Source organism: Amblyomma mixtum, chromosome 10 (genome assembly GCF_055824585.1).
Source record: "Amblyomma mixtum isolate Tamu chromosome 10, ASM5582458v1, whole genome shotgun sequence".
Classification (NCBI taxonomy): domain Eukaryota; kingdom Metazoa; phylum Arthropoda; class Arachnida; order Ixodida; family Ixodidae; genus Amblyomma; species Amblyomma mixtum.
Genome location: NC_143021.1, coordinates 114,402,294 through 114,418,638, shown reverse-complemented (window position 1 = coordinate 114,418,638; position 16,345 = coordinate 114,402,294). Strand labels below are relative to the sequence as shown.

Below are 16,345 nucleotides of genomic sequence, written 5' to 3'. Positions count from 1 at the left end.
GGCATTTTCAATGATATGACTGACCTTTTTCTGTATTTTCTTTAACCTATATTATTTGACCATGTTGTTCTACACCGCACCAGATGGGAATATGAAAGGTTAGATATAAATAGTCCATTATGAACTAAACGTCTGGCACTAAGAGGTAGTCTTTAGAGCGGACTTTGTTTAACATGCCTATGCATTTTGCAAGTTTTGTATCCACATTGTCAGTGTGTATGCCCCATGAAAGATTGCACTGCAGTGGAATCTTTTCATCTTTTCTTCTGCAGTGCAGTGCAATCTTTCCTTCCAACCCATTCCATTCCAGCCGCCACTGTCGCATTTCAGCCGAGTCGAAACGTTCGTGGCCTGCGCATTGAGCAATGTCAGTGTACGATAAAGTGCCCCGAGTGGTCTAAACCCCATGATCAACCTTAACGAATCATCATTACCATTCTGAATTATGTCAAAGTTATCTTGAAACCAGTGTTTCATTCACGAGTCTTTACCAAACATTAAGCGCTCAGAGTGCGGTAAGATTTAGCCGTGATTGTAGAAGTCTATAGGTCGCCAGCAGGAAGGAAGTTGCACTTCTTTCAACTCCTCCAATCTTTGCTTCTTTCCGTTAGTTGATCTGTGCTGCTTTTCGAACTGGCGAGTGTTTCAGTTGCTTCGATTACCTCATCTGCTAGAGGGGTTACGTTTCATGTCCTTAGTGCTTTGCTCTTTACAACGTTATTCAGTAGTTATTTTTCTTTCCATCAAATGCATTCATCCCTTTTGTGAACAATGCCCCGCAGTGCTGCTCTAAACGTATTCCTGCCTTTTGTATCTTTACGTGCTGCAGAGAGCCCCGTTAAGCAGTCTATCTCCTGACATTTTTGATAATTAAATAATAAAATTTCAATTCCTATGTAAATATTGCGCGAAAATTTTTATAATTGTTTTTTCTCGCTCATAGCCGCTGCATCGTGCCTTCACCAGTGTTTGATGCGAGAAGCGAACAAACTAGTCTCGAATGTTTGGAGCGCCGGACAAGCGCTGTACATTATTGTAGCCATTTTTGCGCCTTGTGTCGAAGGCTCTTTGCAGCTTTAAATTTACTGCGGTCGAGAGCGCAGTGTACTGTGCTGTTCGAAGAACGCCGAGCACGTTTGTCACTATCGCCGCCACCACACTAATCAGTTATTTATGGGCACAAGTGGGCTGGAGCCAGAAAATGGCAAACGCCAGGGCACGGGCTACCCTCGTGCTACAACCTGCAAAAGAAAGTAACGTCTTCGGCCTCATTTATGACCATGGCACATTCTCGGTTATTCATAGCACACTACGCATGTCATGAACTTTTAGTGAGTTCCTGACGGTGATCCTCAAGAATGGATTGACTGGCATCGTTAGTTGCGGTTTCAATTGATATAATAGAGCTAAAATAAGGCTTGAATTTCTCGCACTATAAGCATCTGCCCTGAAATGGTGCGAAAATTATGAAACTTCTTTGCCGACTTAGGACGCGTTTAAAATGGAGCTTTTGACGGCATTTAGAAGCGTCGTCCGGAGTTCGTCTTGCTGGCACCGTCTTGGGTCGACAACGGCAGTCAGGCAGCCACCACCCTCTACACGACGGGGCCGAGCATCACCGACGAGGACAAGCTTGACGCTGCTCCCTACAGCAGCGCGGAGAAGCTCTAAAATTGCCCACCTACAAATAACAGCAAATAGCGCACCACTACCTGAAACTACAAACTACGCCGCGCAAATAAAACCGGGGTCACCGACTCCGGATTTCGACAACCGTTCGCCGCCGTGTGCTGAGCGAAAAGCTTTGGCGCCGCGTCTTCGGCTCGCAAACTGTCACGACGCGAATAACAAACCGACCCGACTGATGGCAGAATCTGCCATGCAAGTAGACGTCTGCGTCAGTATATCGCTCCGCCCAGCACTATTTCAGTAAAGATTTTTCATTGCTCTTTACGCGGTTTAGCCTGGTAGAGATTTTCCCACTATGGAATGTCCCGTCTATTTGCGACCTATGCATGCAGCACACTATTACAATCTGGATGTGAAGTCGAAAGTAACTGATATTGCGCCTCGCACGCGAACAGCACTATGCCGCTGCTATCGATGGGTTCAAATAGAAAACATTCTAAAAAGGTCCGCCTGGTTGGAAAAGCAATTTAATTTAACGCAGACTAGAATACCAATGAAAACTGAAATGAACTATCACGATATTTTTGAACGTACTCGGTTTCTTCATCATGTGAAAACGGGCGCGTTCCATCTTGCATTTTTAAGCCCTCATTTACTAAGCCTCCGGGACACTGACCGTAGACCGTGAAAGTAAGAAGGTGGAAGAGTACCGAAGGAACTGTAAACGTTTCCCCGCGTACGCTGAATTTGCCTATGGCCTCCTGCGCTGGTGCGGCTCGGTGCCGAGTAGAATGGTTCCCCAAAGTGAATGTTGTACTAATAGGCCTCGCACAGTGCGGCCATCTAGTTTCGACCTTGATTCATTTGTTTGATTTCCGCTATGCATCTCGTTTTTACTTACGAGGAATTTAGTGGCTTGAAGGTATGGATCTTGTATGCCACACCTTGGGCCTCTTCTTTTGGGTGGCGGTTTTTTCGGTCAAAGGCCAAGAATACGGGCCAATGCTTCAGTGACGCCTTTTACATAACTGAAGCAAATGCGTTTTTAGCGATTGGATGTTCTTGGGCGAGAAGTGGAATTATTTTTGTTTACTGCCTTCTCGATGATACGCGGAATGAAGGAGATGGGGCATCCGTGTTCTTGGTAGACAGAGACACCGCACTTATTTTCGCTCCTTTTTTTGTTGTGGACAGTGGCATAAGATGTCTGCTCTCTTTAATAAAGTTCTTACGACAAAAGCTCTGCGGGGAGTGAGGTTGCTGGAGCCGAATCGGGAGCACCGGCTCGCGTGGATTGCTTTCTGTACACTGCGCACCGCATGTCTGTTTTGTGCCCCTTGAAGAGATTGTCGAGAAATTCAAAGCCGCTCCACTGTTCGCGCTCGAAAATTAACTGTGTGGCTGGTTTATCTGACATTCGATGTTTCCTTTAGAAGTTTTACTGCACAGAATCAATCGTCTACGTAACGTAGGAACTACGTTGTGCCCGGACTGAGGTTGCGAAGAACCGGCCTCTCGATGTCCTCCATAGCGAAATTAGCTATTCTGACTGAAATAGGCGCCCCCATATAGCAGTTCTTGTACTTTGTTTAAAAAATTGTATGGGACACTTAAGCTGCTCCTAAGCGTAATACACGATAGCGTACGGGCTTAATTCCCATATATGCAAAAGTTATTTCTGGATGGATTCAAACGTATGGATTCATAGATTCATGCAAGTCCTTATACCGCTCCTGGAGCAGACGTGCAGCAGATAACTGATGCGTCACTGCCCTGCTATGGCAGGTGCTAAAGGAGTGGAATTTGGGGGCCCAGGTGGCTCTTCCCGAGCAACCAATCATGATATTAACATCTGTCATGGTGCGCAGTTTGATCGCTATAGGGTGGCAGGTTTTGTTGACGCCGAAATTTCAGATTTAGGTAACCCAGCTGCGTCTTAGGTTGCTCTGTGGACACCACCTACCAGACTTATACCCGTTATTTTTCATTCACAACGTCGACGCAGAAAACGCTTACACAGGATTTTCTGGGGGCGGGGAACTTAAACCTCAACCACGTTAACAATGTCCTTGAAAAGTGAAATAGTTAGACAACAAGGAGGCAGCATACTTCCTTGATGCTCTGTGGTGTTCGGTGGCGATGTGTTGGGTCGTTCTTTTCTGCGCTGCAAGCAACGGACACTGACCAGGGCACTCGAACACTGGTAAATAACGACACTACGTCAAATCAGATCAAGCTCTAGCCATCATCAATCGTCGGGTGTTAAAGTAGTCGGAGGAAAAGCCCGCGGTGTCGCCCGAAAATCTGTGTTACCCGTCGAGTGGCAGGTAGAGAATTGTGAAGACACTTTAAAAGACACCACAGCGAAGACAGGGTGATGTCCAGAATTTTCGGTAGAGGGATGCAAGAGTTGTAAATTTTAAGGCGAAAGCATTTAATACCTCATCGTTGTCGACAGAAGGCTGTCAGCAGAATCTGGTCGGCAGAGGTGTCAGGCTTTTGACGGGTGTCCACCGTGAACTGTGAGACAGTTACTGCGGAATTTCTTTTCCTCAAATAGAAGGGGCGCGTTCCTCTACCACTACGAGCGGACGTGCGCCACATGCGCGCCGCAGTTTTTGGGCTTTTTGGCCCGGTCAACTCAACGGAACTGCCAAAATGTTTTTGGGAGGCGACGCAGGAAGAGAAGCGGACCACGAGGACACCATTTTAAAACCGGTAGGCCCAATATTTTTGGATTTATTCGGTCTTGAAGATCAACCACGAGGACGAATGAGCTAAGCCAACGCTAGGCCTAGCGACTAGGCTTCACGGGCGGCGACTTCCGCGGACTCCTCGATCTCGGCAGGCGACGGCGGCAGCGGAAAGATGGCCCAGACGCAAGACATCCATGCCAGACATGAATTTTTGGCAAACCGTATTATGGAGACCCAAGAAAGAATGGAGGAAGACCAACGAGACGCCACCGCAGGGGGATCCCACGTACAGGGCCCGACGGTGAACACCCAAATCCCGGGAGGCAGCACCCTAACAACAACAGCACAGGCGAGTCGCAAATACGATTCGAACTCAGACTGGACAGTAGCCATGTCGCAACGGCGGCACAAGAAAATACGGAAGAGCCAGGAAGCGAAGGCAGGCCACGTGACGGGGGATCCGAGCCCCTCAAGCGGAGGGAAAAGCACAGGCGACAAACAAAGCACAACAAAGCAAGGCGAGAGGGAAGGAGCGCCGAAGAGGAGACTCCCTCCCCTACTGAAAGACTATTTAAAGGTGATCCTGAGGCCAAAGGGACTAGCAGTGCGAGAGCTGCAAACACACCAAGTGGCGCGAGCGGTGGTTGCAGCCACCGGGCATGGATGCAAGGCAGAAGACCTTATAATCCGACTGCGCAACGCCTCGAACATCATAATCGTCAGCACGAATAAGGAAGAGACAGCCAAACAAGTCAGAAACATAGCGCAGCTCAACTTCGGTGGAAGTAGCTACCAAGTCACGGCACACGTGGCGGCGCCGGAGGGAACGCTACGGGGAGTCATCCACGGGGTAGACCCGGGAACCCCAGAAGAAGAATTAAAAGCCAACCTAAGGACAAGAAGGCACGGAGTGAAGATTTTGGCGGCACGAATGCTAGGGAGATCCAGCACAGCAGTCATTACCTTCAGCGGCTCAATCCTTCCCAAGCAAGCCCTGCTCTACGGGGGAGAGATGTGGTGCCACCCATACAGACCAACGAGGCAGATATGCTACAACTGCTACCAGCAAGGGCATCGAGCAGATGTATGCCCAAACCCGGAAAGCAAGGCGTGCAGGCAATGCGGCCAAGCAAATCCGGAGACGCAACACCAATGCGTACCGAAGTGCCTCGTGTGCAAGGGCTCCCACGTCACAGGAGCAAGGGAATGCACACAGCGGCTAAAATCATTCAGAGAGCTACGAGCCTGGGGTCAGCAGCAACGCGGCCGTAGCCAAGGCAGAAATGGAGCACGCCGACCACGCTGGTTCCGGAACGAGGACAAGGAGAAACAACCTGACTACTGAAGCGAGTCCAGGGGACGCCGCAACAGCCGCAGCCGGGGCCGGAGCCAGAGCCGGGGACGAGGCGAGGCGAGCCAGACCACGGCCAGCCAGCAGCAAACGCAGCAGAAGAAAAGCGGCGGAGTTAAGGTAAGCTGGGTAGGCGGCTCTCCCAAAATACTTTTTGTTCCGCACGAGGAAAACAACACAACAGACACCAAGGCAGAAAACGAAAGCCTAAGAGCAGAAATCAACAACATAAGAAAGGAGAATAGGCAGCTAAGAAAGCAGATCAGCGACTTAATCGCAGAACTACAGGAGATACAGAGAACAAGTTTCTTACCAGTGAGAACGCCAACACCTCCACCACAAACGATAGAGAACCCACAAAACATGGGGGAGACCAACACGGCAGGGGAAGACCTAAAAACACTCATGCTGCAAATGCAACAACAAATGCAGCAACAAATGCAACAACTAAGCCAGAAGATAGCTTTGCAAGACCAGAGTTTCCGTAATTACGTTAAAAATCAAACAACACAGACAACACTAAACGACGCCAGAGACCGCCTCTTTAATGAGCGGAGGTTCGGTACAGAAACCCAAGGGAACAATAGTAGCTGCAACACAGCAACATGGCAGGAGGACAAGAACTAGAGATTTGGCAATGGAACTGCAGGGGCTACAGGCGCAAGCAGGGGCTCCTGCAGCAATTCATTAGCACTAGGGGAACCACACCAGACTTAATCTTATTACAAGAAACAAACTGTACCCCAACCCTAAGAGGCTGCTCATGCCAGAAAAAAAGGAAAACAGCAACACTCATTAGCGACAAAATAACAGCAATCAATCATGGGGAAATAGCAGACACACACCTAGAACATGTGATAACTGAAATAATTCTCAAAAGGAAAAGAAAAGCAAAAAGCACCTTTGTTATAAACATATATAGCCCACCTAAAAACAGGGGAGACTTCATCAAGCTTTTCGCGGAGGCAAAGAAACTTGCAGGGCAGAACACCCTAGTTATAGCAGGAGACTTCAACGCGAAAAGCCCGCAATGGGGCAGCAAAAAAGAGGACATAAAAGGGTGGAGCATATGTACAGCAGCAGAAAACACAGGCTGCGAGCTACTTACGGATGAGAGTCAACCCACAAGGCAAGGCAACAGCGTAAGCGTAGACACGTGTCGCGACCTAACCTTTGTCAGAGGAGCTAAACAAGCAGAGTGGGAAAACACACAGGAGAACCTAGGCAGCGACCACTATATAATCAGAGTGGCCATTGAAGCCGAAAGCATCAGAAGGAAAATAGACAAGGCAAGACTGACAGACTGGGACGCCTTCCGCACCAACTGCAAAAGCATCAAAGGCGACATCACGTCTTTAGAAGAATGGAGCCAACAACTTAAACAAATAAGAGATACATATACCAAAGAAGTTAACCGCACAGAACAGGCACCAGAGGTAGACAAACGACTCCTCGGCCTATGGGAGGCAAGGAAAAGCCTAACCAAACGCTGGAAGAAACAGAAGCTTAACAGGAAACTAAAAAAGAAGATAGCAGAAATCACCAAGCGAGCGGAAGAATACGCAACTCAATGGGCTAGACAGGGATGGCAACAATTCAGCACAACACTGAATGGCACCCTAGGCACGGCCAGAACGTGGCAAATACTAAGGAAGCTCATGGACCCATCGAAGAACAAAGCGGAAAGTAACAAATCGATACAAAGACTGATCCACCAATACGAAGGGACGGAGGAGCAGCTAATCCAAGCAGTAAAAGAGAAATGCTACGGAAAAGAAAAGGTGAAAGCCTACCAGGGAGAATACCAAGGGAAAGAAAACCAGGACATGGACAAACCGATAACAAGAGAAGAAGTTATTCAAGCCATAAGGGCAACGACGAAGAACACGGCAGCGGGGGCGGACAAGATCCAGAACTCGTTGATAAGAAAACTCAGCGATGAAGCGGCAGAACAGCTCACAAAATACTTAAACAAACTCTGGGAAGAGGGAACGGTTCCCAAAGAGTGGAAACACGCGGAAGCCGTTATGAAACCCAAACCAGGCAAAAAACTGCAGATAGAAAATCTCAGACCTATCTCGCTAACATCGTGTCTGGGCAAGCTTTTCGAAAGAATCATCACTAAAAGAATACAAAGACACCTAGAAGACGGAGGATGGTACCCCAACACTATGTTCGCCTTCAGGGAACATCTATCGACCCAAGACGTGCTGCTTCAGCTCAAAGAAGAAGTACTAGAAACAATGCCAAGCAAAGGGGAAAAAGTATAGTCATGGCCGTGGACATCAAAGCGGCCTTCGACAACGTATCCCACGCAGCAATCATGGAAGGCATCAACGCCACCAACTGCGGAAAGAAAACACACGACTACGTGAGAAGCTTCCTCACAAACAGAACTGCAACGGTGGGTTTGGGAGACCTACGAAGCGAGGTCTTTCAAACACCATGCAGGGGAACTCCACAAGGCTCTGTGATATCACCAGTGCTCTTCAACATATCAATGATCATCCTAGCCAAAGAGCTCAGCCAGATACAAGGGATCAGACACGCAATGTATGCGGATGACATCACCACATGGACCAGCGAAGGCTCGTTAGGAAGCAAACAAGAAAGTCTACAAGCGGCAGCCACCTGCATTGAAGGATACATGAAGAAGAGGGGACTAAGGTGTTCCACCGAAAAGTCCGAACTTCTCAGAGTAGGAAGGCACCCTACAGCGGCTAACCTCGAGGTGAAACTAGAAGGGCAGAACATAACGGAACAAAGAATGATAAGAATACTCGGTATGTGGCTGCAAGGTAGCAGGAAATGCAGCCACACACTCAGCCTGCTACGCAAAGCGACGGAGCAAGTAGGCCGAATGATAAATAGAGTAGCTAGCAAAAGGCATGGCATGAAGGAAGAAGACACAATACTACTGGTGAACAGCCTGATAGTCAGTCGAATAACATACTCACTACCATACCACGTAACCATCAAAGCTGAAAGAGAGCAAGCAGAAGCTATCCTTCGCAAAACATACAAGATAGCCTTACATCTACCAAGGAACACGTCCAACGAGAAGCTAATGCAACTAGGGCTTAACAACACTTTTTAAGAGCTGAGCGAATGCCAAATAAAGGCACAACTTCGAAGACTCAGCGACACAAGAACCGGAAGAGCACTTCTGACTAGGTTGGGTCGGGAGACGGAGAACCATCAGAACAACAGGGCAAACATACCAGACGCACTGAGAAGAAATATAAGCGTACAACCCATCCCCCGCAACATGGACCCAAACCTCCATGCCAGCAGGAGGAGAGCCAGGGCAGAACACTATGAAAAAACAATAGGGCACAGGGACAGCACGGTATACACCGACGCCTCCCCGTACTATGGTGAACGAGGAAATAAAATGGTGGCGGTAGTCGTCAACCACCAGGGAGAACACATAACGAGCCTCACGGCCAGGGCATCAAATGTAGCAGAGGTGGAGGAGATAGCGATAGCCCTAGCAATGAGGGAGGGTGATAGAAAGGGGAGACCCGTGAATATCCTAACAGACTCTCAAGAAGCGTGTCGAAACTACACAAAAGGAAGGGTAGGCAAAACGACACTCAGGATCCTCAGCGAGGGGACACCCTCGGGGAGCAGAGAGAAACATATCATAATTTCGATACCAGGCCACGCGGGGGTCTGGGGCAACGAAAGGGCGGACGAACTAGCTCGAGGGCTTACTATCCGAGCTGGGGGGTCACAAGCCCCGGAGGAGCTCTGGACTAGCCTAGGGGCTGGGTACTCTGAAGCACTAAGTTTATACAGGGGCTAAGATACAAATACCCCCCACCACACAAAGAGCTAAGCAAGGAAGAAGCCGCAAAATGGCGGAAGCTACAGACAGGCTCCTTCCCCAACTTATATATACTAAGCAAGATGTTCCCGACACAATACCGCGGCACATGCCCTTGGTGCGAAGCGAGGCCAACACTATACCACATAACATGGGAATGCGATAGAAACATATCGTTCCACAAACACGACACACCAAGTGCGGAGCAATGGGAGAGCCGGCTCACCAGCTGCGAGCTAGAGGCCCAAAGGGCACTCATAGCACACGAAAGCGAGGTGGCCAGACGCAGTGGAGCCCTGGACTAGGGGACTACCCAAGGCTAAGGAGGCAACCTCAAGACTTAAAGAGAAGACTTGAAGACGACCTCCACCGCAGGCTAAATCTTAGAAATCAATAAAGTTTCTACTCACTCACTCACTTCCTCAAATACAATTTTCATTTTCTTCATTACGGCCCCTCTTTCTTCTTTCACTCCCACTTCCTTCCTTCCTCTACAAACGGATGACGGTGTCCACCGAGAAATGTGAGACAGTTACTGTGTAATTTCTTTTCCTCAAAGGCAATTTTCATTTCCTTCATTACTGGCCCCTCTTTCTCTTTCTTCTTTCTCTCCTACTTCATCTCTCCCCGTACGGTGCGGTTCAGGTGTCCACCGAGATGACAGAAATTATTACTGCGCCATTTCCTTTCCTCAAAAAGCGTTGCGTTCAAAGGACAAGGCATCGCGCCGAACGGGTGGTGGCGTTCCGTGGACTGCCTGGCAGCGCTACAACACGCTGTCATGTTCCACTCCTAAAGGCGAAGCTTAAGCGTCCTTAATTAGCTGTTAATTAGTATTTAGTCAATAATCAATAATTAACCATTAGTTAGTAACTTTCATTACTTGGTAATTAGTACTTATGCGTTACGTCATCCATTTGTGACGTCACCAGTGCCACAGAGGCAGTCACAGTGATGCGAAAAACGCTTTCGCCTCTACGCACTTTAGACAGTCAAAGTGCCCCTTGAATTTGTTTTAGGCAGGCTGTGGAAGCAAACAGCTGAAATATTTTTGGAAATGAGCCGGAAAAAGAACGCACCTAAATCCGGGTGGGGAATGAATGTGAAGGAGAGTGTTTACTTGAGGTTGGTTTGTGTTCGCAAAATCAGATGCTTTCGAATCTTCTGATATGCTAAATTGCTTAGAAGTGCAAAGGCCATGTCTTCGTAGTCTCGGCTGTTCATAATCACACTAGAGATAGCTTTTTCAGCTGGGAGAACAACAGTGGCGGTGCCGCAATGGAGTTGACTATAGCTTTTTTTTCCCTTTAGGCACTGGTTTTTCGGAAGTTTCGAGAGTACCTTGGCGATGACTCCGATCACTATCAAGCGGATCTATCTAACGTGCGGCCTTAAGCACCGTATACCCTCCTCGGCAGTACTACGATTTTTGAAAAGGGGAACAGCAGACCAGTTGAACCCGTTCCCTTTTGTGAGGACCGTGGATTCATGCCGGGTTAGTTCGCATGATAGGAAGTTCTTTATGCACACCGTCCTTGATGGGTTTATTTGCGTTTTTTGTAGCTTGAGCAGCGAAGGGCGTTTCTTGTTTTGCGCTGTGCCGAGCTTGCTGGCTTGAGTCGCTAGGCCGTCGTCAGCAAATTTGTCTACACATGGCAAGTTTTCGGTTATTTAATGTTGTAGGTGGCGTCGGTCGAAAAATAGGTCAAGTTCTTTTCTATGTAGAACGGAGCAGCACACATGTATTCGCATGCCTAAGAGAAGAATTTTGCATTGGCGTTCTTAACCGTCTCTGTTAAATTAAGTCCCTCATGGAGTGACAGAATCATAGAGAACCGCTCGCGACCAGAGGAAGCGCAGGAAGTGCATATAAATCCAAGCTAATCGCGATATATTACTCGTCGCGTTGATATAACTACTGTTTCTTTAATCCGGACTTTTCCTTTCGTTGTAAAACATCTGGAGGGTCCTTTTTAAGTGGAGCTCAGTGGTGAAAAGTTTGTACTGTTTGTTTTTGCTCAAATTCACGGCACATGGTTCTTTCGCTTCCTTTCTGCGGCGTGAAGCGACCACGCTTATCTACTATTATCGCTACCTTGGGCATGGGCGCAGGGAATTCTACAATGTTGGAGTTTGTCACCGTTGCTTTTGATCCGTATCATCGAGGGTTTTTGCCATCTTCAAATTTAACGGGACTGCGAAGATCGGGTATTCTTTTCTTCAGCTTCCACCCCAGACATTTGTGGGTGTCACTTCCGCTGAATTCTTCAGTTCATTCATTCTAGGCACAAATCAACCCAATAAAAAGTTTTTTTTTTTTTGATGCGAGACCGGGAGTCCCACAATCTCAGAAAAAAATTGCCAGGCATCGGGGACTTTTTGAAGGCTCGCCTGGCCGTGTGGCCCCCAGAAAACATGCCCAGTGAGTTGTCAGCAAACTGCCCACCGCAGTGGCTGGCATTTGAAGATAGGCCGCAAGAGTCTGCACCGAAAGATCAACCTCGGACGCACAAGGCCGACCGGTGGCAGCAGCTGTCGTCCTGGGGCCATGGCGCATCCTTACCCACCACTGCAAAAAAGAAAGGGGCCAAGCTGTGCAAAGACGTGGGAAACAATAAGCTCTCCGAGCAGATTATCAATCGTAAAGGCAATGCTTTTTCAGCGCCAAGGCGTGTTTTTCAGTGCCAAGACGCATAAACCAGAGGTACTGTTTCGAACTATTGTCAGTGAAAATGGCACGTGGCAGGTGCTTGTTAGTCGGTTCCTGCAGAGATCTTGGCGAGTGCTTACCACTAATGACCCTTTTCTTAAAAAGAATTCTAGAGAAGTGGTTGGTTTTCTCGCAGCATTGGCTTCACTTTCTCTGTGGATGTGGAACATTTGTTTTCTTCGATGCCCCACCAGGATTTGTTCGCGTCACTGAAACAGTGCATTGACAAGAGTGGCGTCATCTCTTTCCAGAATACAGCTGGTATGTCTGTTGACAATTTTCCAACACTTATGGAATTTTACCTTCAAGGCACTTTTATCGCTTTTAACAACCAGCACTACTTACAAACCAAAGGATTATGCATTGGGTCTTGCGTTGCACCCATTTTAAGTGAACTTTTTTTAGCGAGTGTTGACCAGATTTTAGAAACTGTTTTTAAACCGGACGAGGTCACAAAAGTGTACCGATATGTTGACGATTTTTGATCTTATCGGACAAGCAGAGCCGTTTACGTGTGTTTGCAGTACTCTCAACCTGTGCAGAAACGACTTTTACCATATGATTCTGCACATTCTAAAATAATTAAAAAAAGCATTGTGAACTTATGCCTAGAATCTGCACTAGAGGAATCGTGCGAACATGAAATGCAGACCAGCTTTGACGGCCATTTGGCAAGAATATTGACTCGGGCTACCCTCAGTCGATTGTGACGGCTCTTGCCGACACCCTCCTGAAAAGGTAAACAAGAGCGCGACGTCCACGAAGATAAGGGAAGTTGAGCGCACTGTGCGTCCGGAAGTTGTTCTATACCTGCACATTTGAAAGTAGCGAACAAGTTTGGGGTGCCGCTCGTTTATTCGCCTCCGAAAAAGATCGGCGAACTATGCCCTCGTGCCTCCGGTAAGGAGGCTACTAAAGATGGATGCGGGAAAAAGCATACAAAGCCCCATGTACAATGCCAGTCAGGAGTGGTATATGAAATTCCACTGTCATGCGGAAAAGCCTAAGTCGGCCAGTCTGGCAGTTGCGTGAACGAGCATGAAAGAAATTTAGCATGAAAATAGGAAAGAAATTTAGAGAATGTTGAAAATGTTGAAAATGTTAACTTGCTAAAACATTGCACGTCTTTCCTGGATTGTTCGCCGCATTTTGAAGGTGCAAGGTGTGGTGTTGGCCGTCTTAATAAGGAGAGTCGAGTCCGCGCTGCTTTCCCATGACCAAGAACAAAACCAAGGCGCTTCATTGGACGGACACAGCCTATATGTACACGAGATGACGTCACAAGACAAGAATACAAGACAGTCTACAAAAGCGAAACAAGAACCGAAACAAGTACGGAAAACCCATGAACTACAATACAACATACTCCCTTCCTTGGGGAAAAGATTCACAGCTACATTGAAAATGGACACAAACAAGAAAACGCACACTCTCTTGGGAAGAAACAAATCCCAGATACATTGAAATTGACACGAATAAGAAAACACACATTCTCTCTCCCTATACACACAAAGAAATGTATATACAAGCACACAAGTCACTTTGTACGCCGCCGCGGTGGCGGAGTGGTTATGGCACTCGGCTGCTCGCCCGAAGGACGCGGGTTCGATAGCGGCCGCGGTGGCTGAATTTCGATGGAGGCGAAATTCTAGAGCCCCGTGTACTGTGCGATGTCAGTGCACGCTAATGAACCCCAGGTGGTCGAAATTTCCGCAGCCGTTCCCTACGGCGTCCCTCATAGCCTAAGTGGCTATGGGACGTTAAATCCGAATAAACCAAACCAAACCAAACCAAAAACAAGTCACTTTTTCACAAAATTATCGAGCCATAAAGGCTTCCTAATACTCGTCTTTGACCGCTGTGCATTTTCCGGATGAGGACTTTCAGAATGCAGTCCCTGGAGTTCCCTGGAGAAAAGTCGGTGTGATCACCTGGTTGCTTGAAGGAGTGTTGCTTGAAGGAGTGAAGGTGAGTGTTCTGGCTGACACCACTCTGGACACTTGTAGCCACAGACCACTGTTCAAAAAAATTTGCACTCTTATATGAAGAGCCAGTATCACCACACACTCAAGCATCACCATACACTGAAGGATCACCACACACCGAAGGGAGTGACGCACGTTCTGCGAAGACTTGTAGAGGAGGTTCAGGACTCACGTGCTGTCCGAATATGGTAGGAGAACTATGAGTGTCGACTTGAGTTGTAGATGTAGTTGGATGACTTCTGGTGCCGTATGTAAGCGGCATCAAAAAGAAGTCAAGCTCTTCCAGTTGTTGAAACTGGATTTTTTGACTCTTGGCGAGCTTTGATGCATTCCACACCTTTCCACCTTGTAAACGAAATGTCTAAGGTCCTTGTTTTGCAATTATTAGTTGTGGTTTGGAGAAGACTCTGTCAGTTTTTAAACGGATTATGGGTTTGCAAAATCGCACATGGTCTCTAACCTGGAAGGGTGGAGGCTTTGCAGCACGCCTCCTGTCTGTATATTCCTTAGTGTATGTGTAGTGTAGTGTACTGTAGTGTATGTTTGCTTCTGTGTCACCCTCTCTCTGAGCTTCTGAATAGCTTCAAATGGATTGCGATGGACAAAGGCGCTACGGAAGAAAATCCAATGATGTCTAGTCGAGTTCTATGCGACCGACCATGGAGTTATACTGACGGAGTTACGCCTGTAGTAAGTAGCATGTGGAGGAGAACGGTAGATGCCCAAGTACTCATGCACAGCAGTTTTAAGTGGACGCTTTTCGAAAGATGCCATTTGAACATAGGATTTGAGAGTGCGGTTGAAACGTTCGAATTGGCCATTGGCCTGTGGGTAGTACCTCGATGAATTACTCAGTTTGATACCTCTGGTGCTGAGGAATGTATTGAATTCTTTGGACATGAATTGTGGACCCTGGTCTGAAATGACCTCCTCAGGATAACCCTCATGGGCCAAAACTTCAAGAAGGAAATCAGTAATGACTGTGGTTGTGATTTGTGAGGTGAACTTCACCTCAGGCCACTTGGACTAATAGTCCACTAATGTAATGGCATACTGGCAGTTGGCAGGGGCTCTCTCAAAAGGACCAATTATGTCTATAGCCACTTTTCGCCATGTCCTATCTGGATAAGAAGCAGGTTGTAAAGGAGGTAAGGAAGTCTTCATGGTTTTGTCTGCTTCTAAGCAGACAGGACAGTTCTTAATAGCATTTTCAATTTGTCTGTCCATCGCAGGCCACCAAACCTTTTCCCTGAGACGTGCCTTAGGGCGAACAATTCCTTGATGGGCTTCATGAGCCGTAGCAATTAGTTTATTAGTCAATGAAATCTGAACTACAATTCGGTCAGCTCGATGCAAAAGACCATCAAATGATGGAGAGTTCATCTCTTAAACGAAAAAAAAGGCTGAAGTTCCGAAGGCAACTTATTGCCAATCGGCCTTTTGGAAAGAACATACTGCTGCACATTCTGTAGACAAGCGTCTCCTGTGAGAGCTGTCCTAAACTCCTGGTCTGTGATACAAGCTGGCTCAATGTAAGCGATGGCCTCTTGTTTGTCATCTGACACTCTGTCAGGAACTAGCACTGGCAGTCGAGAAAGTGTATCTGCCACTTGATTTTGAGATCCCATATGTTACTGAACGTCAAAATTATAGCACAATAGTCTATTGTACCATCTTGCAATGCGAACCTGTCTTCTACCGGTGCCCTGACTTGAAAGCAATGAAACCAGAGCTTGATGGTCCTTTCGCAATGCGATTGGACTACCCCATAAGTAGACATGCCATCGTTCACATGCCCAAAGACATGCGAGTGCTTCTCTCTCCCCCACATAATATTTTCGCTCTGTAGGAGACAACGTCCGAGACGCGAAGTCTACCGTTTAGAGTCCGTGTGGACCCACTTGCTGGAAGATTGCTCCCAGTCCTACATCCGAAGCATCGGTGGTCACTACAGTGGGCAAATAGTGATCAAACATTTGCAAAACGGGTGCAGATACTAAAAAAAAATTCAATTTGTTGAAATTCTCATGCACTTCATTTGACCAAATGAAGGAATGCTTCTTGCGTAGGAGAACTTTCACAGGCTCTACTACAGTAGCTAGAGATGGAATGAAGTTTCCATAGTATTCTGTCAAACCCAGAAAG

At 47.4% G+C, this 16,345-nt stretch overlaps 1 protein-coding gene across 1 annotated transcript in view; it reads left to right on the top strand.

Moving 5' to 3' along the window:
• The window catches only part of LOC149326716 (uncharacterized), a 46,247-nt gene extending 44,576 nt beyond the window's left edge, over positions 1-1,671 (top strand). Inside the window, exon 3 of the mRNA XM_089564656.1 lies at positions 1,525-1,671. Coding sequence (XP_089420782.1) covers positions 1,525-1,671 — 147 coding nt within the window. The remainder of the gene's footprint in view (positions 1-1,524) is intronic.
• The last annotated feature ends 14,674 nt before the right edge of the window (positions 1,672-16,345 follow it).